This window comes from Capsicum annuum, chromosome 7 (genome assembly GCF_002878395.1).
Source record: "Capsicum annuum cultivar UCD-10X-F1 chromosome 7, UCD10Xv1.1, whole genome shotgun sequence".
In the NCBI taxonomy this organism is placed as follows: Eukaryota; Viridiplantae; Streptophyta; class Magnoliopsida; order Solanales; family Solanaceae; genus Capsicum; species Capsicum annuum.
This window is the reverse complement of record NC_061117.1, coordinates 180789134-180810309: the sequence shown is the minus strand read 5'-3', so window position 1 is coordinate 180810309 and position 21176 is coordinate 180789134. Positions and strand designations below refer to the sequence as shown.

General features: G+C 33.9%; 2 protein-coding genes across 4 annotated transcripts; both read left to right on the top strand.

Moving 5' to 3' along the window:
* The first annotated feature begins 188 nt into the window (after positions 1 to 188).
* Positions 189 to 15423, top strand: LOC107878164 (protein PHOX1). 3 transcript variants are annotated; one of them, XM_016725076.2, is made up of 4 exons: positions 189 to 555; positions 942 to 2938; positions 3045 to 3280; positions 15081 to 15423. In XM_016725076.2, the coding sequence occupies exons 2-3, from the start codon at positions 979 to 981 to the stop codon at positions 3185 to 3187; spliced, it is 2103 nt and encodes a 700-aa protein (XP_016580562.2). In that variant the 5' UTR covers positions 189 to 555; positions 942 to 978; the 3' UTR covers positions 3188 to 3280; positions 15081 to 15423. The 3 variants fall into 3 exon arrangements, with proteins under 3 accessions (XP_016580562.2, XP_016580564.2, XP_016580563.2); XM_016725078.2 differs by having other exon boundaries at positions 218 to 555; positions 952 to 2938; XM_016725077.2 differs by having other exon boundaries at positions 218 to 555; positions 908 to 2938.
* Positions 15424 to 16392: 969 nt separating this feature from the next.
* Positions 16393 to 20919, top strand: LOC107878165. Its single transcript, XM_016725079.2, has 2 exons — positions 16393 to 16952; positions 20512 to 20919. The coding sequence occupies exons 1-2, from the start codon at positions 16593 to 16595 to the stop codon at positions 20551 to 20553; spliced, it is 402 nt and encodes a 133-aa protein (XP_016580565.1). The 5' UTR covers positions 16393 to 16592; the 3' UTR covers positions 20554 to 20919.
* Positions 20920 to 21176: the final 257 nt, after the last annotated feature.

Genomic DNA, 21176 nt, shown 5'->3' with positions numbered 1-21176 from the left:
AAAATTGGTTCAATCGATTTTTTGATCTGAATAGAAATATGTCTAGCCTTATGTATTATATGATAGTTTGATTTGAATTTAATTTCAACTTTTTTTCAATAATACCAAATCAAATTAAGAATGATCAATTTTTTTTAATGCCAAATCAACTTAACCAAATCATAAATTGATTATTTTTTCCTCAATTTTGCTTGTTTCTTCAATTTGATTTGGCTCGATAGTTGGCTTAATAGGTAGGGTGGGAATATGAAAGTGACGCGCGGTAGTTGAAAGTGAGTATGGAGCGCGTTGACGTTTTGACAGAGAAAATCCAGCAGATATGGGAAGAGAGTGGGAAAGAAAGAACCATTTTCATTGATTGCCGCCGTTTTTTTCAGATTCCTACAGACATCTCTTCCAGCTAAACCTTTCAGGATTCTCTTTCTGTCTTTCGAAAGCCAAACACCAAAATCTCCTCTCTTTTTCCCACCTTCTCCAACCTGCTCTCTCTTTGTGCTTTTTTCTTTGGATCTTGATTCTTTGTGGGGATTCACAGTTTATTACGTCTATTTGGAGGTAACTTTTTCTTTTTTTAATTTTTTTTTTTTTATAATTTGACTTTATTTACACTTATAGGTCACATTTCTTTCTAACTTTCTGGCATAAGAGTTATATCAAGTAGTACCGGATGATATAGTCTTCCCTGTTCTTGCCAATAAATATTCTCTTGAGTTGGATTTTTTATTATATATGAAATCCCTGACAAAATATACTTTCCTGAGACTTGTGAATAAAGACAGTATTTTTTGATTCGTTCTTCATTGAGTTTTCTAGGTTGGGTTTTCTAACTGTAGCTTTAACATCTGATTATAGTTTCATTGTTCTGGTATTTGGTTGGTTGAATTGATTATTGATTTTCTGCTTTTAGGACTAAATCAATGTTCTGAAGCTTTGATTTTTAGACTCTTGTAGAAGTAGCAGCTTATTGGAGTAGAAACCATGGGGAAGCCCAGTGGGAAGAAGAAAAGTCAAGTGCCGTCAAAATCTAGTGATACAAATGTGAAACATGGTAAAGCTGCGCCAGAGCGTACCTCTAAAGCATTTGATGAAGATACTGCCGTATTCATCAGTATGTCCCAAGAATTGAAGGAAGAAGGGAACAGGCTCTTTCAAAAGCGTGATCACGAGGGTGCTATGTTGAAGTATGAGAAGGCTCTCAAGTTGCTTCCAGGTAACCATATTGACGTTGCCTATTTGCATACCAACATGGCTGCTTGCTATATGCAAATGGGCCTTGGCGAGTACCCAAGAGCAATAACTGAATGCAACTTGGCGCTTGAAATTGCTCCAAAGTATACTAAAGCTTTGTTGAAGAGAGCAAAGTGTTATGAGTCATTGAATAGGATTGAGTTGGCTTTAAGGGATGTCACCCGTGTTTTATGTATTGAACCAAATAATTTGACTGCACTGGAGATTGCAGGGCAGGTTAAAAAGGCATTGGACGAGAAAGGTCTAAAAATTGAAGAATTAGAATTACCCTCGGAATATTTTGAGCCTCCTTCTGCACCAGTTGCTACCAAGGTTGTAAAGGATAAGTCTAAAAAGAAGAAGAGCAACAAATTTGACCGAAAGAAAGTTGAGGAAAAGAAGGTTGAAGAAAAGAAGGCTGAAGACAAGGTGGTTGTGGAGGAGAAAAGAAGCGTCAAGGAAGAAAAGATAGTGACAAGAACAGTCAAATTGGTACTTGAGGAGGATATTAGATGGGCACAGTTACCAGTAGGTTGCAGTATTAGACTTGTGAGAGACATTGTTCTGGATCGATTCCCAAACTTGAAGGGTGCACTTATCAAGTACAGGGATCAAGAAGGTGACCTGGTTACTATAACTACCACTGATGAGCTTAGATTGGTTGAATCATCTGCTGGTCCTCAGAGTTCTTTAAGACTCTACGTTGTAGAAGTTATGCCAGATAAAGAACCTGTATATGAGGGAATGAGTGGTGAAGAAGATATGAATTCCAGCAGTTACAAATCAACTATAGTCACAGAGGATGGGTATCTGGAGAAAGAAAGGGAACTGAATAAAGGGACACCTTGTGTCGAAGAATGGATCGTCCAATTTGCACTTCTCTTCAAAAATCATGTTGGCTTTGACTGCGACCCATATCTCGATCTTCATGAGGTAGGTATGAATCTATATTCTGAAACTATGGAGGACACTGTTACAAGTGAAGAAGCACAAGCGCCTTTTGGAATTGCTGCAGATAAGTTCCAAGAGATGGCAGCTTTGTCTTTGTTTAATTGGGGAAATGTCCATATGTCCAGAGCAAGGAAGCGGGTACACTTTACTGAAGACAGTTATTGGGAGTCTGTGTTGAAACAGGTTAAATCTGCATATGAATGGGCAGAAAAAGAATATGAAATGGCAGGAAGTAGGTATGAAGAGGCTCTTAGGCTCAAGCCAGATTTCTATGAAGGTCTTCTTGCACTTGGTCTGAAGCATTTTGAACACGCAAAACTCTGCTGGTACTATTTGATTGGAAGTAAAGTTAAGTTATCGACTGGGACTTGTGCAGAGATCTTGGAGCTGTACAACAAGGCTGAGGATAGCATGGAAAGAGGAACAGAAATGTGGGAGGAGATGGAAGAACAACGTCTTAACGGACTCTCCAAAAATGAAGAATATGAAGCTCTGTTGCATAAAATGGGATTGGATGGTCTACTAAAGGATAAACCAGCTGAGGAAGCTGAAGAGCAAGCTGCAAACATGAGGTCTCAGATTTACCTCTTATGGGGTACCATGCTCTATGAACGTTCTGTGGTGGAATTTAAGCTGGGATTACCAACTTGGGAAGAGTGTTTGGAGGTCGCAATGGAAAAGTTTGAGCTAGCTGGAGCATCTCAAATTGATATCGCGGTTATGATAAAGAACCACTGTTCCAATGAAACTGCTCTTGAAGGTAAAGTATGATTAATTTTTTTTTGTTAATTTTTCTGTATTACATATGTTTTAATATTGAATTAGGTGATATGGTTCCTTACCATCTTGCACTTGTCCTGTTCCAGGTTTTAAGGTTGATGAGATAGTACAGGCATGGAAAGAGATGTATGATACGAATAGGTGGCATACTGGGGTGTGCGTTTTCAGGCTAGAACCATTATTCCATCGTCGGGTTCCAAATCTCCATACTGTATTGGAAAATCTCTAAGTTACAATATCTGTGATTGATCATTATATCGGAGCAAAGGATATTTCACATTACCTCTCAATTTTGTGTGGCTGTGTGATGGCAAGTCAATAGGTAAGTCAGCTTTTCCGTTTTCTTGGTTTTTACAATAGGTTCTGCATCCTTTGCGTGTTAGTATTGCTACATTTATGAGAGGAATTTGAAGCACATTGCAATTGTGGTATGATATGTCTGCTGGCTATTCATTACGACACAACGACATACCCAGTGTATTCCCACAAAGTGGGGTCTGGGGAGGGTAAACTGTGTGCAGTCCATAGCACTACCTGAGACGAAGTAGAGAGGCTGTTTTCGATAAATCGCCGTCTCAGGACAAATAACTGTATAAAAGACATAAAAACAAAAAACAAAATGAGATAACACACCAATAGATAATAAAAAAATAAAGCTGCCCACAGAGTAATACCATACACAGTTTATCCAAAAATCACAAACATCACCAATACACCATGAACAAGAAACTACAAGACACACACATAACACTACAACTACAGGCACAACCTATGTTGCTCGGCCTATTTGAAAATGTCAGCGGGTGCGTGTCGGGTTCTCCAAAAGTAGTCTATTTTTGGAGAATCCCACATGGGTGCGACATTGAAAGTGAAGAGTCTGCGCAACTTAGGGCACAACTACAAACAAAGTGCTCCTTCCCGCTGTCTATCATTCATCCCTAAAATTTATTATGAAGAAACTATAAGTTTACTCAAATTGTAGGGAAGATAAAAGAGAACAAAATTTTTTAGAGATACATATTACTCGCAGCAGAATGTCATTTTATTTGAAGTTTTTCTGTCTTAATTAAAAAATTAATCACCTAGCACACAAAGGACAGTTTAATGGTCAATGAAGTGGGTTGAGAACCATGAGTCTCAACTCTAAATCCCAATAGAGACCAAAAAATTAGATAATTTTTTCCCATATCTGTCCTAGCCTTGGTGGACAGGGTTACCCGATGCCTATTGCTGGTGGGAGCTGACATGTATCCCGTGGAATTCGTAGAGGTGCACGCAAGCTATCCAAGACACCACGATTATCCAAAAATAAAATTACTCACCAACAAATTGTAGGGGGTGCTGATAACTTTAATAGATCTATTGTAATTATGGATCTATTTTTATTTGTGCGTGGATATTTCTTAACTTCTCTAAATATTTTTATTTTATTTATGTTCATTTTTTGGGGGTAATTAAATGATATTTGATTAAATGCTTTACTGTAGTATTCTTTAGTTTTTTCTTTTAGTCTTTGTAATTCTTGTATATTATTTTTAAGGTATTCTAAATATTCTATATCTTTTGTTCTTAAATATTCGATTAAATTCTCTTTCATAAACATTTCTTCTAATCTTATTTCTTTCATATCTTGTCTCCAATATTTTAAATACTCATAGTTTATCATTTTATTCTAAAGTAGTTGCTTGTTTACTAATTTCCGTGTAATATTCTATTCTAATTGTATTATAATTTATATCTGAATTAAGGTTATTAATGCTATTAATTATCTCTCTTTCTTCTTCTCTTAATGAGTTTTTTATGTTATATAAACTTTTATCTGTACTTTTCTCTAAATTTTCTTTTATCCATATTAATTTTTCTTTTAGATTTTTCATTATTTCTTTGAGTCGGTTTCTATAATTAATTTCTTCATATAGGTCACTTTGGTTTTCTCTAATTTTTCTAATATATTCTAACATTTTAGTCTGAATAATATCCATTTGGGTAATTATCTAGGTATAGTTGTTCTATCCAATTTATAATTTCAATTTCATAGTCTAATATTTTTTCTAATATTATTCTCGTAATATCTATAATTTCTATATTTCTAAGTATATATAAGATTATCTGTCATTTAAAATTGGTTAAATACTTTATTATAATATTTTTTAGTTTTAATCTTATTAATTCTTCTATATTTTCATTAAGAAATTTTATATATTTTATATCTTTAGTTCTCATATATTCTTTTAAATTTGTTTTCATTAATTTTTCTGTTAATTGTATATTTTTCATATCCATTTTTCAAAATCCTAAATATACATAATTTATCATAGTTGATGTGTGGGTTTGGTATATAAGTAGAGTAGTTTGGTAGGTATGGTATATAATTAATTTTAGTCATAAAATATTTTTTCTAATATAATTTTTCTTATATCTACTATTTCTATATCCTTAAGTACATATAAAACGAGTATTTTAAATTTATCTACCATTTTGTCAGATAAATTAGTATTCATTTTTCATACGATGCTTTTTCAAAATATTCCCTCCAATCATACACATAACAAAGTATGATCACTTTAGATTGTTATATACTAGATTATTCTTAAATAACATATTCTTCGGTCACTATTAGCATGATAATCTGGATATTTTTTCCTTAAACAGTGCTTCTACTCTGGCTACTCCCCTATCACGGCTTTCTTGCTTCACCGGTTTCACCTTTAGGATGGCATAGTTCTTAGGGATTTTTCTCCTTTTCCACTTTGCTAATAAACTTCTTAACATGCTATTTTTCGAATAATTCTACTATAAAACAACTAATATGAGCTTATTTTATCATATCATGATTGTTAGGAATTTAGCTATTCATAATAGTAAATGAATATACCTGTTCTGGTAGGTTTAATAATCCTATAAGCTTTGTTCCTCCATAGATTTTTCCATTGAAATATACATGTTTTTAAATAATCAAAATATTTGTCGTAGACAAGAGAGTTTTTGCTTCAACGCATGAAGGCTTGCTTCTTTCTGCCTTTCATTTATAATGAGAAACTTTACAAAAGTTTTTCTAATTTTCTTACACGTATTCTACCTAACCTAATTATTGTTTGAACTATACTTTACAAAAAGTCTTCTTCTTTAAAAGAAGAGAATGACTTAAAAATGCAAATAAGGACAAAAGCTATCAATACCTAACTAACAATAGTCAAAAAGCCTATATAATAGATTAATAATTTACGTAAAGAAAGAAAAAAATCTTTCTTATTTTGTTACATGTCTCTTTAATAATTAATATCTCTATCTTTTATTTCCATTATTGATCCGTTGCTCTCTTCTTTTCTCTATCTTCTTTTTGTTGTATCTGCTGTTTTTTTATCTTCTTGTCGATGTAGCATTACATCTGGAATAAAGTTGTGTCTGCCACTACATCTGCTACATATGTGATCATTGTATTTTTGGCCAACTTTTTTTCACAAAATTGTTCCATAGCTTCTTCGAAAATAATTCCTTTTTTGATAGATCTCGTCAATGGTTGTTGTGTTAATCCCCATTTCCTAAGTTCTTTCATGTCTTGGTCTCTAACTTCTTTACAAGTTGAATAAACCAATGTTTGATTCCTCGAGCTACATATCCAAATGAGTTTCTGATTTGAATAATTATTAAGTAATTCTGATAATATATTACTAAGTCCAATAACTCTTTTGTTGCGGTAAAATCCTGGTATCTGTGTCTTTGATATCTCTTCTTGTTCACATATCTCTTCCGGAATAATAAAATCTCTGGTCATACCTATCTTGACTACAGTAATAGTCTGTTTAACTTCGTCGATTAACAATATACTTTGAGATTTGGTGCCTCTACAATTATCGATTCCTACTTAATATATTTAAGTAGTAATAACTATAATTAGCTATATACACATGGATATGTTTATATAAACATAGAGCAGATTTTGAAATTTACAGATTCGTACAAAAATCTCAAATTAATATAATGATAATTCATCATCACATTAACAATTAAGGAGCAAATTAAATATAGTGAACAAAATTTCGCTACTAATATCAAAAGTTAAAATTATATTGGTCTTCATGCACGGAAACATATTCTAAATAATAAAGCTATATTATATATGAGTATAATAATATAACAAAACTACTTACAACAAAATAATAACAAAGAAAATTATAATAAAGTAGAAGCAGAACAAATATCGATGGCGAAGGGAAAACAATAAAGTAGAAGAAGAACCAATAAAGATGCTAAAGGAAAAACAAATATTTAAATTTTCATGTTATGCAATTAAATCTTGAAGGAAAAACAATATCTTGAATCTTGAAGAAAAAAAGTGTGAAATTCAACGAACAAAAAAAATGCTCAAGATTAGAAGCATACCTCAAAAAATTTGTGATGTTGGTATTTTTCTATCTCTATATATAAAAGAGTTCTGAATAAGGAAAAATTATTATACAATGTTAATCGATTTGAAATATCTAAATTTCATAATTCAAATAAGGAAAAATTAATAAATTATTTTAGTTAATTTCAAACCCATTAGAGAAATAAGTAAATTAGGCAAATTTGTTTTACCAAATTTAAAAGTCACATGAGTGGGATGTTGCGGTGGATGTGTGGTCTGACCAGGAAGGATAGGATAAGGAATGGGATTATTTGGGAAAAAGTGGGAGTGGCTTCGATGGAGGACAAGATGCGAGAAGTGAGGTTACGTTGGTTCGGGCACGTGATGAGGAGGGGTGCTGATGCGCCAGTGCGGAGGTGTGACACACGATTTTAACTTCACATTTATTGTCTTTTTTTGCCCCAAAAAAGTGTATTATTAATTTTTTTAATAATTCTTACCATATCTTTTAGTACTCCTTAATTTTTAAAATTTACGATATAATTGAGGCCTCTTTACTTTAAATTATAATAAATATAATTAAAATATTAATTTTTTTAAAAAAGTGAAAAGATGATTTTATCTATTGCAGAGTGTTTTAATAAAGGACAAAAAGTTCAAATCACTTTTCTAAGGGTCTTTACACTTTTAATATATTATAGATTATAGATATACATACATATACATATATATGTGTGTGTGTATATATATATACTAGTCGAACCTCACGTGCCTAGCACGTGTAATCTTTGATTATTTAAAATTAGACGATTTTATCTATTGTGAAGATATTTAATGATGTGCAAAAAACAAAATTACTTCTCAAAGATCATTCACACTTTAATATAATAATGTAAACATAACATATTCCAACAGAAGTTTCAAGTGATTAATAGATAGCCTTTTTTCCATGCTGTTAGAAGCTAAGAGAGGCGTAAATATTTGTAGTACAGTTAATTTTTTTATTTCTTCTATATGTAAAATCTTTCCTTATTGTTAAAGTTAAATCTTTAAAAAGTCTTTAATTACTTACTCAAAACATTTAAAAATTTGGTACTTCTTGTATTTTCTTGTTCTAACACTTTTATATTTATTTCTAGATTTTTTTAAATCTTCTTAGTTGATTTAGAATTCTTAAACTAATGAAAAAGGTATTAGTTGTCATTAATTCTGATTAGTTCTAATAAGGAAAGGTTTTACTAAATATTTCATTAATTTTCAACCCTTAATATTAAAATATTAGTGAGAAGACGATTTTGTATAAGAAATAGACTTTTAATGAAGGACAAAAAGTTCAAATATCCACACTTTTAACATATTATAGGTATATATATAGATATAGATATAGATAATGTTTAATTTGAGCACTATAGTATAGAGCACCAGCCAAACCAAGTTATGTTGTTAATGAATGACCGTATTCATAGCTACTATCACACTTGAATTTGTATGACTATATATGTGGTAACCTTCAGCATAAAATTTGAGTTTATATATTACGTAACTTGCGGGTTGGACCAACTTATTGCATTAAAAAAAAGAAAAATAATATAGTTCATATTGTAGTATAATAGAAAAATCTCTAATTTAGAAATAGTTGGAGATAATCTCTGCAATCATAGGAAAAAGTTAGTAACAATAAAAAGACGCTTTAATCACTATGAAAGGTAGAATTACCATTCATAGACTTTCTTCTGATGAGATGACAATATATTGTGATGGATGATAACCATTAATCAATAGTTGAGGCAGCCTGATCTTGTATGAAATGACATACGAATTCTTGCAAAGTTTTGAAACTAAAATCAACTTAGAGTTATTATTATGTATCAATCCATGAAAATATATTCTACACAGAATTTAGTGAAAAGAATCTAGAAATCTTATCATGTGGGCAAACAGAAATTTCCTTTCAAAGGAAATTAACACGAATTCTGAACTTAGGAAGCATAAAATATTCAATACTATTCAAATCAGCAAATTTAAGAGACTATAAACTATCCTTGGACCAATAGCAACATCACATACTCTGTTAATGGTGAAATTGTTAGAAAAAGAAGTTGTCGTAGTCTTTTCCTAGTATTTGATTAAAATAGTACTTAAAAAGATATGTGAATCTTTTTTATATATAATGAAATTCTAACTGATTTAGAAGTGTTAAAAATTATGAATTCTTACCGAAATTAAAGTCTTTCCAACAAGGAAACACCAACAAACGTATGGTTATTTTTGGTTTTAGGTGTTAATATAGTTAATTAATAAGCAAATTAAAATAGTAGTAAAAAGACAATTTTGTCTACTGCAGAGTATTTTAATGAAGGACAAAAAGTTCAAATCACTTTTCTAAAGGTCTTCACACTTTTAATATATTATAGATATAGATTATAGATGTGTGTGTATATATATATATATATATATGTGTATGTATGTATGTATCTATGGTTAAAGTAGTAATTTAGTATATTTATATTGGGTTATCGGATTATCGAATAACCCAATACGAAAAACTGAAACCAAACCAATAACCTAATAAAAAAAAATTTATAAAATCATTAAAAACCGTTACCCAATAACTCAATAACATTTTTATCGGTTCGGTTTATTGGTCAATTCGATTTTTGCACACCCCTATCCGCATCAGGCATTTTGTGAAGCGATGCAAGCGCATCCTTAAAGTGAAGCAGTTAAGAAAAGTCTCAGTAGTGGTAGTCGCACAGTGAAGAAGAAGAAGTCGCAACAATGGACTTCCAAGTTAACCTTAGAAAATTGCAGTAGCGGCAATCACCATAGTAGACTTTTTTTTAATTGATCCTAAATATAAAATCGACACGAAGTGACTCTTTTTTTAATTTTAAATTGACCCTAAAAATAAAATCAACATGATATGCTCGCATCAGCCACACGTAATGAGAGAGGCTCAGATTGCTTCGCATTATTGCATTAGGCAACTATGTGAGCGCATTCTCGAAACTGGTCTATTTCTCTTCTTGGTATGGATCTTCAAATAAATATTGCAATTATAAAGTCAAGACATTTGGGATTATATCATATAATATACTTATCTCATTGTACTAAAGCTTTCCTTTAACTTTTACGTGTTCGAACATGCTTTAGTTTCTTTCACACCCGGATGAGCTATAAGGTAGACCTAAAATTCTGATGACAAACTTTTGTACTCTGGAGTTTCTGAACCATAAAGCCTCCACCATTCAACTATTAAAGTACAATAATTATTCAAAATTAACAACTATAAAGAAATAAATTAAAGTGTTAATTTAATAGAAACATAAAAGGAATCAGTCACCTGGTGACGTCTTGTCTCTGTGTCTTATGGTAGTTGGTATTCTGAAAAGTCCCTCGGCACTTGGGTAAATATTAATCTGATCGGTTATTTTATCTTGCAAATCTTCATCACCAATCATCTTTCCAATGTATGTATAGAATCCCACCATCAACTCTTGTTCAATAAATCATTCTCACGACTATAGTACACGATGGGTTCAAGACATTACCAGCCGCATGCAACGGTTTTTGGAGTTGATCACCCCATCTTTTATCGATGATTTGAAAGACCTTTGCATATTTATGCGCCTTAGTAAAAAACTTTTAATGACCTCCTTAGCCTTAATCATCACTTCATAAATGTAACCCATTGATGGTTTTGCCTCACCATCTACCAAACGAAGAACTGTAACCAAGGGACAACATACTTTAAGAGCATAAACAACATTGTTCCAAAAGTGCTAAGAAAGCATTATCCATGCAACTTCTTTTCCTAACACTTCTTTTGCAAATTTACTGTTATTCCATTCTTCTGAAATGAACATGGTTCTCAAATTTTTCTTTTGTAGCAGTAGCAAATCTAGTCTTGTTCGGTTTCACCAAGTTTCTTTGATTAGTGAATCTTCTCATCTTATGTAACAATGAAGGCCTTTGAACAATGTAAGAATGTACCTTAACTGCCTTAGTGAAAACAACTTGAAAGGGTCTTTCCTTGAAAATATCCCCAAATATAAAATCTACACAATGGACTTCACATGGAGTCCAATATATGTGGGGGAGCATTCCCATCATCATAGCACCTGCCTTGACATTTTTAGTTGCATTATCTGTAACCACTTGAACAATATTCTCTGATCCAATCATTCTCTGCATTATCTGTAACCACTTGTACAACATTCTCTGATCCAATCATTCTCTATGGTATTCTTAAATAAAGAGCATTTTGATGGAATCAATGGACGAGTCGCTCGCATAAATGGACTCAAGAAATAAGCTTCCTTTCGAAGAATTAACCAACTCATTGATGATCATTTTTTTTTAGTTTTTGCTGTCCACTTATCCATCATTGGAACATCCGAACTTGTTCTATTCTACCTGATGATCCTCCACAATTTTGTCTCTTCCATTTCTTTATTTAGATAAGCGACTAACCTCATAATAAGTGGGTGGCTTCATCCCTGGACCATATTGGCCTATGGACTCGATCAAGTCCCTAAAAGTGTTGTAATTGACACAATTGAAGGGCAACCCTGCATCATACAACCACCGTGAAAAGGCCGCAACTGCATGATCCCTCAAAATTCCCTTGGCCAGAGCCTGCAAATTCTTACCACTTTTTCATGCATTATTTCCTGGCTTCAATGGAAAGTAACAATCGATCAGACTTTTCGTACCAGTTGATCCATAACTTGAAGAGACTGATGCATTTTGTGATTGTTTTTGTGATTTTGAAGGAAGTGACAAATCAACTTCTCTTTCTTCCTTTTCATATTCATCATCAAGATTAGTAACTTGTGGTCAGTGTTCAGGGAAGCGTAATGCGGAAAAAAGCGACAAGACTTCGCATCATGCATTATGCGATGCGTGATGCGAAACGACCACATCATTGTAGTGAAATGCAATTTAATAGAAAAAAAACCTAATAGAGCATTCAAATAGTAAGTTATAACTAAAAAGACCACAACAACTATATAATCAACAATAAAGACAATATATATAAGCAAAAGTTTAAATGAAACACCAAGATCACTGAAACACCTATTGCAAGAAACAAAACAGTTCAACAAAGCAAAACAAACCAGAAAAAAGGAAGAACAATCAAATCAAAATTATTAATATTTCAATCGAAGGCTCTTCTAGTTTATTAAGATTGTCCAAATTTTCTATTCCTTCAGTATCACCATAATGCTCATCATCTTCAACTTCCTCATCTCCGGTTGAAGTAGCAACTTCTTTTTCCTTATTGTATAAGCTTGAAGTACTACCCCTTAAACAATAACGACGCTCGTCAACTCCACTTGCCTTAGCAACAACATCCCAAGTAAAATCAGTATCTCCATAAAAAATGGATTCATCTTTAGCATTCTCAATTCCAGTTAGCCATTCATTAGCATCATCAATGTTGTCCAAGTTAATTGGATCAAATTCATTGCGAGCATTGTAACGACGCCTCAATGTTCTGTTGTACTTTATGAACACCAAGTCACTAAGATGCTTTAGAGTTAGTCTATTCCTCTTTTTGATATGGATCTGCAAATGAATATTGGCAAGTATAAAGTCAAGACATTTGAGATATAATATACTTATTTCAATATACTAAAGTTTTTCTTTAACTCTTACGTGTTCGAACACGCTCTAGTTTCTTTCACATCCAGATGCGCTATGAGTTAGATCCAAAATTCTGATGGCGAACTTTTGTAACTCTGGAGTTTCGAAACCGTAAGGCCTCCACTATTCAACTATTAAATTAAAGTAAGTATTCAAAATTAGCAACTATAAAGAAACAACTTAAAGTGTTAATTTAGTATAAAGATAGAAGGAGTCATTCACCTAATGGCGGTTGGTATTCCAAAAAGTACCTCAACATTTTGGTAAGAACTAATCTGATTGATTATCTTATCTTGCATATCTTCATCACCAATCATCTTTGTAATGTTCGTATGGAATCTCATCATCAAACTCTTTTTCAGTAAAGGCAGAATACATAAACATGTCCTTTAACTTGGTCTCATATCACATCTATGACCTCCAACTTTGGATATGCACAAGTACACACTTAAACTTATATAAAGTTAACAAGTAGACATATATGTCATATGTGACATTCTATGTGTATTATGCCACATGACATGTGTGTCTACTTGTTCAACTTTATACAAGTTTAAGTGTCTATTTGTGCACACCCAAAGTTGGAGGTCATAAATGTGATTTAAGGTCAAGTTAAAGGACATGTTTATGTATTATGCCTTCAGTAAATCATCCTTACGATTATAATAGAGTGATGAGTTCAAAATATTACTAGCTGCATGCAACGGTTTGTAGAGTTGATCACTCCACCTTTTATCAATTATCTCAAAAACCTTTGCATATTTATGCTCCTCAGTAAAAAAATTTTTAATAGCCTCCTTAGCCTTACTCACCACTTCATAAATGTAACTCATTGATGATTTTGCCTCACCATCTACCAAATGAAGAACTATAACCAAGGGACTACATACTTTAAGAGCATAAGCAACATTGATCCAAAAGTGGAATGAAAGCATTATCCGTGCAACTTTCTTTTCCTAACACTTCATTTGCAAATTTACTATTATTCCATTTTTCTGAAATGAACATGGTTCTCAAATTTGACTTTTGCTTGAACATGCTCTGCAAGGTCAAGAAAGTGGTAGCAAATCTAGTCTTGCCAGGTTTCACCAAGTTTCTTTGATTAGTGAATCTTCTCGTCATATTCAACAACAAAGGCCTTTGAACAATGTAAGAATGCGCCTTAACTACCTTGGTGTAAACACCTTGAAGGGGTCTTTGCTCGAAAATATCCCTGAATATCAAATTCACACAATGGGTTGCACATGGAGTCCTTCAATATATGTGCAGTATAATTGTGTCCATTGATGCTAGGATAAATGGGAAGAACCGTCATATCTTATTTGGCTTGCACTTCTCTTATCTTTTTGAAATACGCCTTATTGTTCACGCAAGAAAAGGAAATTTATATGGTTTAGTACTTCATTCTCCTGTAGAACATATAGTTTTTCGGGGAATTTTAGAAGAAAGTTCAGTCCTTTTAGAGGTGAAGGAAGAGAAAAATTACTTGCTTTATTACATTTTTGTTATGGAAAAATAATCTCATATAGAAGAGTTCTAGCTAATATAATGCACAATTGTTTACTCTTAGTCCCAATTTTCTGTACCTTAGCACAATTTGATTAGCTTGTTTCATAATCCATGTACATTTCAACTTTTTGCTCCTGCTATTCAATTGACTAGTCGGGTTTTTTAGCTTGCCTTCGAAATTGTAATTATGCACATATCAGGATGTGCATTGGCTCTATATAATTAGAATCAAGATTTGGAGACACAGTCATCAGGGCCTATGTAGATAGAACCTTATTTGCCTGCCTTGCTGCTTTCATTGTAATATTGATATCAGTTATCCACGTAACGTTACACTGCTGTTCTGCAGCTGAATATGGGTTCACATTTTGTTCCTTTTAGCTTGTGCAACATTTGAGCTTTGATTTCAGTCAAAAGAATTTGTGCAACTTTAGAAACGTCTTGCCGTTGTAATTTTATTTCTGCAGGTGGATTAATATTTACTTCGGTTTTATTGGTATAGGGTCCATTTGAAATATCCTCTATGTATAATAAACCATATACATTTTCCTGTAAATCTATTGTAGCCGGAAATGCTTTATCTACTGCTAACTCAATTTTCTCATGTTCTCTGCAGGTTTGTTTTTTGGTGAATTATTTCTTCATGATCAGGTTTTTATTTTAGGAGTAAAGGCTGAGTGTGACTAGTCACTCTGTTAGATTTTGAAGAATTGGTTTGTGAAGGTTTTTCTGTATCACGCATTTGTTTCTTGGTTTTGGTCATTCTTCATCACAAAGCCCACCCAAAGTTTAGGGTCTTTGTGATTTGCATTCAAGTTTTCACACAAGCTCAAGGTGCAGTGAAGTATAGCATTGGCTTTGTAAGATTGCTGTTGTTAAAAAAAGAAGTTGGTTTGTTCATTTCTCTCATTCACAGACGAGAAATATATGGAAGTGTTTATCTGAGATGTTCCTTTCTATCACCACCTTTGTAATCCTATTGCTTTCATTGGCAAAAGTTAACCGAGTTCCTTTTTTTCTTCTTTTAAATGGTTGTGTCCATATCAATTTTACTCACATCTATGGATGTTCAAATGGGATCGTAAAGCGAGACAAACCAATAAACCAAGTCAAACTGGCAAAATTAGTGTCTTATGTTGGTTTGGTGATAAATTTAAAAATTCCGATAATATTTCATTTGGTCGTTATTGAATCAAAAGAGAATAGGTCAAACCAACAAATATACACATTATTATTTATTTCTACTAATAATATATTAGTAGCGATAACTAGAAAACGAAAAAAAAAAAAAAAACTACATAGCGGTCATGGTTGACATGCTCGCTGACTATCAGGACATTTTCGGTATTAATTCGGCTTACTGCTAAAGAGGTCTTGTAAGTTGACCAAAGTTGTACCTTTATCCCAGTTGACAATAAAACCAAATACGTAATTTTTTTTCACACTTATGTCCTTGCTTTTTAATATTATTACAATAGTATTTTGTACTTATTTAAAGGGTCATTCCATTTTCAAGGGAAAAAGGAAATCTAAAGTACAGAAATTATTTGATAAATTTCAAATATATAGTTTGTACGACGTCACACATTTCTTAGGATTATTATCAAAACTATTATACCTTTTTTAGATGCTTAAATGGTCAATTTTTCTTGCTTTTGCTCTATTTCTCGTTTTCACTGTTTTGTTTGTAGTAGTATGAGAATTTTGCACATAATCTGATACGAAGTGTTTGAAAATTTAAACAATACTCTCATTCATAAATAAGTCATGTTTTAGATAATAATAAAATATTAATGATATTTTGTAAATTTTATTCTCCTTTAAATAATAAAACTTTTACATCACCAAGAAATTGTTAGAGTTATATTTTTTAAAAAATTTCTTTTTATTAAAGATATGTTAGTAAAACACTCTTTATTTTTTATGAATGAATAGTTTTTTTAGAGATGTGTCTAAGCGAAAACAATCGCTTATTTAGAAACGGTGGAAGTAAATGATACAAAATATTGAATTGAATATACATAGATGTATTATTAGACAATTAAAATGTGTAAATTTTCTTTTGCACTTACTAAGATCTAAATGATTGGCCTGCGATCAACGCTGCATTAGCAAATATGCAATAGTGATGACCCCAACACTGCGTTGTAGTCACTTCTCGACTACCGAAAGCTCTCAATCTTCTTTGAACTTTTTTTCTCCAATGAATCAAGCAACTTGTTTTATTGTGTTGAATACTAGGGGTGTTAACAATGACAACAAGATGAATTTCCGGGATCTCATAAATTCGCATAATCCTTGCTTTGTTGCTCTTTTAGAGACTAAGCTGAGTAACCATTTGGGTCTTATGTATGATTTTGGGTTTGATGACTACTGGGAAGTTCCGGCTATTGGCCGCTCGGGTGGGATTGTCCTCCTCTGGCACACTTCTTTTGTCAGTATTACTCGTAAGCGTCAGACGTCTCAGGAATTACATGCAATGATTAAGGTACTGCCTGATAGTCCTTCTTGGTATTTTTCTACTATTTATGCAAGTACTGATTACAATATTCGTAAACTTTTATGGGACAATCTTAGTACTTATGCTAATTCCATTTCTGGCCCGTGGTTAGTTGCCGCGGATTTGAATGAAGTGCTAACTCATCATGATAAATGAGGGGCAGATCTATTAACAACAACCGTTCCTCTAACTTTTGGCATTGTATTAATTTTTGTCATCTTCTAGATTTAGATTATAAGGGTTGTAAATATACTTGGTCTAACCATAGATGTAGGAGGAATAAATCTAATGGCCTCATTCCAGAAAGACTTGATAGAGTTTTTGTTAATAACGATTGGCTTCTAAACTGGCCGAATGCTACGGTCTCTCAGCTTCTCAAGACCTATTCGGATCATAATCCCCTTCTCATTTCCCTTACTAATAACTAAATCCGCGGTTGTCCTAAACCTTTTAGGCTAGAAAAATTCTGGATGGACCACCCTGATTTTAGTAAGGATGTAAACCATAGTTGGTCTGGTAATGATTTTCTCCAAGCAACTTCTACCTTTCAGAGTTCTGTTATTGCTTGGAGCGAAAGAACCTTTGGTAACATATTTCGTCAGAAGAATCGAATTCTTGCCCGTCTGACGGGAATTCAAAACTCTCCCTCCTACCCATCTAGTGCTTTCCTCCAGACGTTAGAACGGGACCTTAAGGCGGAGTTTAACCATATTCTTAAGTCCGAAGCTGACTATTGGAAATTACGCTTTCGTATAAATTGGCTTAAGAATGGGGATGCTAATACCAAGTTTTTCCATCTCTCGGTTATCAATAGAAGAAGGAAAAATAAAATTGTTTATTTCAAGGACAACAATGACAATTGGATTACTCATCCTACTGAAATTCACCAGCATGTGTTCCAGTTCTTCACTGCTAGCTTCACTACTAGTCACTGTTCCACCGACTGGACTCATCTGAAGAGCTCCCCTTAAGTTTTCACAATTTTGATCTTTCTGATCTAGATCGTCCACTCCAAGATTTTGAAATTACTCAAGCGATCTTCTCCTTTAAACCGGGTCCGGATGGCCTTCATCCCCACCTTTTCCAGTCTCAATGGACGACTATTGGTCCCTCTGTTAAAGCTATGTGCCACGAGGTCTTTCAAACTCATCTCTTCCCGCCTTCTTTGAACGACACGTTTTTATGCCTTATCCTAAAATTCCCAAATGCAAACCAGCTACGGAACTTTCGACCTATCAGTCTCTACAATACGTTTTATAAAATCATTACAAAAATTATTGCTAATCGCCTCATGCCTGTTTTAACTAATCTCATTAGCCCCCACCAGTCTAGTTTTCTCAAAGGTCGGCGTGCAAGTGATAATGCTATCCTCGCTCAAGAACTCATTAATTATATCTCCAAATCTCAAAATAAAACGGGGAGCTTTATTCTTAAGCTTGATATGGAGAAAACTTTTGACCGACTATAGTGGTCCTTTGTTTACCCTAATCTTTTATATTTTAAATTTCCCCCAAAAATTACCTCCCTTATTATGCATTGTATTTCTACCAGCAATATCGCTATTCAAGTTAATGGGTCCCCGACAAATTACTTCTCCCCTTCTAGGGGTATCCGACAAGGAGACCCCATGTCTCCGTACATATTCCTTCTCTGTATGGATATGCTCTCTAATTATATCGCTCATCAGGTAGATACTCTTCGTTGGGATGCTCTTACCCTTAGTCGGAATGCCCCCCTATATCTCATCTTTTTTTTGCTGACGACCTTACACTTTCCTCTAAAGCTACTGTTAAATCCATCCTCACCATCCATGATTGCATGTCTTTAGTATCTTATCCAGACAAAAAATTAACGCCTCTAAGTCCAAATCTATTTTCCCCCCCGATGCTCTACCAATGCTCGAAAACTCATTAAGGATCTCCTCGACATCTCCCGCTCCACCACCTTTGGAAAATATTTAGGATTTCCTATTCTCCACCATAGACCGAAGAGTGCTGACTACCAATTCATTATCAATACCATGCGAAAAAAGCTTACTTTCTGGAAAGCCAACTTTTTATCTAAAGCAGGCAAGCTCGTTCTAATTAAATCCACCTTAGATGCTATCCCTGCTTACATTATGCAATTCCACAAGCTCCCTACGAAGATCTGTAATATAAGATACAACGTGATTTTCTTTGGGGATCTACCACTAAAAAACGCAAGCTTCATTATATTAACTGTGAGAAAGTCACGTCTCCCCAAGATCAAGGGGGTCTTGGACTTCACAGAGCCTAGATAAAAAACCAGGCTACTATTACGGGCTTGGCTTGGAGAATGTTTACTAACCCCACGACTCTTTGGGCCAAAACTCTTCTCCACAAATATAACCACCATCGCATCAATGCCTCTACTTTTGTTTGGAAAAATATTCTATCTGGTGGCTCTATCTGCACGCAGGCTACAGCTTGGGTCCCCGCTACTGGTCGTTCAATTAATCTTTGGAACCATCGTTGGATACCTGGTTTCCCGCCTCTCCGTCAAGTCATGTATGGTCCCTTTCTCTCTACCAAAGAAGCTTTGACTCTTAGTGACATTTGGTCTGGCAACCATTGGGATTGGACCAAAATCTCCTTGGAACTCCCTTCAGCGGTTATAGAACTCACAAATCTCATTAAGCCTAATCTATCGCTGGGTACGCATGATCGTCCTTATTGGGCTCACAATAAAAATGATCTTTTCACTACGAAATCTGTATACACAACTTTGTCTATGCCTTCCTCTCATCCTTACGACTGTGGGTGGGTATGGAAAATCAATACGTTATGTAAAATAAAATTCTTTCTTTGGCTTTGCTCTCATAACAGGCTTCCCACCTCTTCCTACTTGCATTACATCAGACTTTCTCAGGACCCTACCTGCCCTGTCTGTGGTCTTCAGCCCGAAACAATAACCCACATCTTTACCCAGTGCTTCGTCGCCCAGAAATTATGGTTGGATATGGGTTTAAACCTCTAAACGTCGATATGTCCGGTACCTGTTGGCTAACTATTCTTTAATCGCTGTCTCCTTCGGACAACTCTAATACTTGGCTGACGCTGCTCTCCTTTGCGATATGACACATCTGGATTAACCGTAATAACAATGTCTTTAACAAGAAGTTTGACTTCCCTAATGCAGCTCTTGTTCATGAAAAATCTAATGAATATGTTAATACTATTTCTTCCCACAGCAATGGTATAGGCTATGTTTCTATTAATATTCGTTGGTGCCCCCTTCCTAGTGGGATATTTAAACTTAACATTGATGAATCTTACAATGCTACTCCTTCTCTTCGTGGTATCGGTGGTGTTATTCGTGATGCATCAGGCACCTGGATTATCGGATATTATGGCAACAGTCACAGCCACTGTCACACTTTGGTGGAACTGGAAGCACTGCTTCATGGCCTTGCAATAACAGCTAACTATCACTTCACTTCACTTGTTGTTGAAATGGATTCAGTTGAAATTTTACACCTTCTACAGCATCCATTACCTCCGTATACTGACATTATCCGTAATTGCAGGTTACTGTTGAGGAACGTGAGGAATCCAGTGGTGCAACATAATTTCCGCGAGGCAAATGCAGTAGCCGACTTTTTGTCACAAAAAGGGCAGCTTCTTCACTCACCAACAAAATGCGTTTTGACATGTCCACCGGCAGAATCAGAAGAACTACTTCATAAGGATTACACTGGTATTTTGTGTCGTAGATTAGTATCTTGGGCATTGTATAACAATCTCCTTAGTTTGGGGAATCCGTCTGTGTTTGCTACTGCTAGTAATAGTACTTTAGTTTTAGTTAATGCTAAGCATAGTACTACTTTTGTAACCTCTACTCCTAGGACTTCCACTGGAAGTACCTCCACTGTAGTTACTGACATCTAGTATATCTATATAATATTTCCCTTTGCCCACCAAAAAAAGATATAGTTACCAACTAAATCTGAATGATCAAAATTTAAATTTTTATCAGGTATAAATAAATAAATCATAAATCACGTAAAAAAGGAAATTTCCTCCCACTGGATGTAGGGATTTATAAATTTTAATTTTACTATTTTTTTCATTTCAATTTATGTGATATCATTTGCCAAGGCATAAAGTAGAAAGGATGGAAGACTTGAAATTTGTGGTCTAAAATAAACCTTAGATATTTGTGTGGTTCTAAATCAATTTATTAAAGATAAAA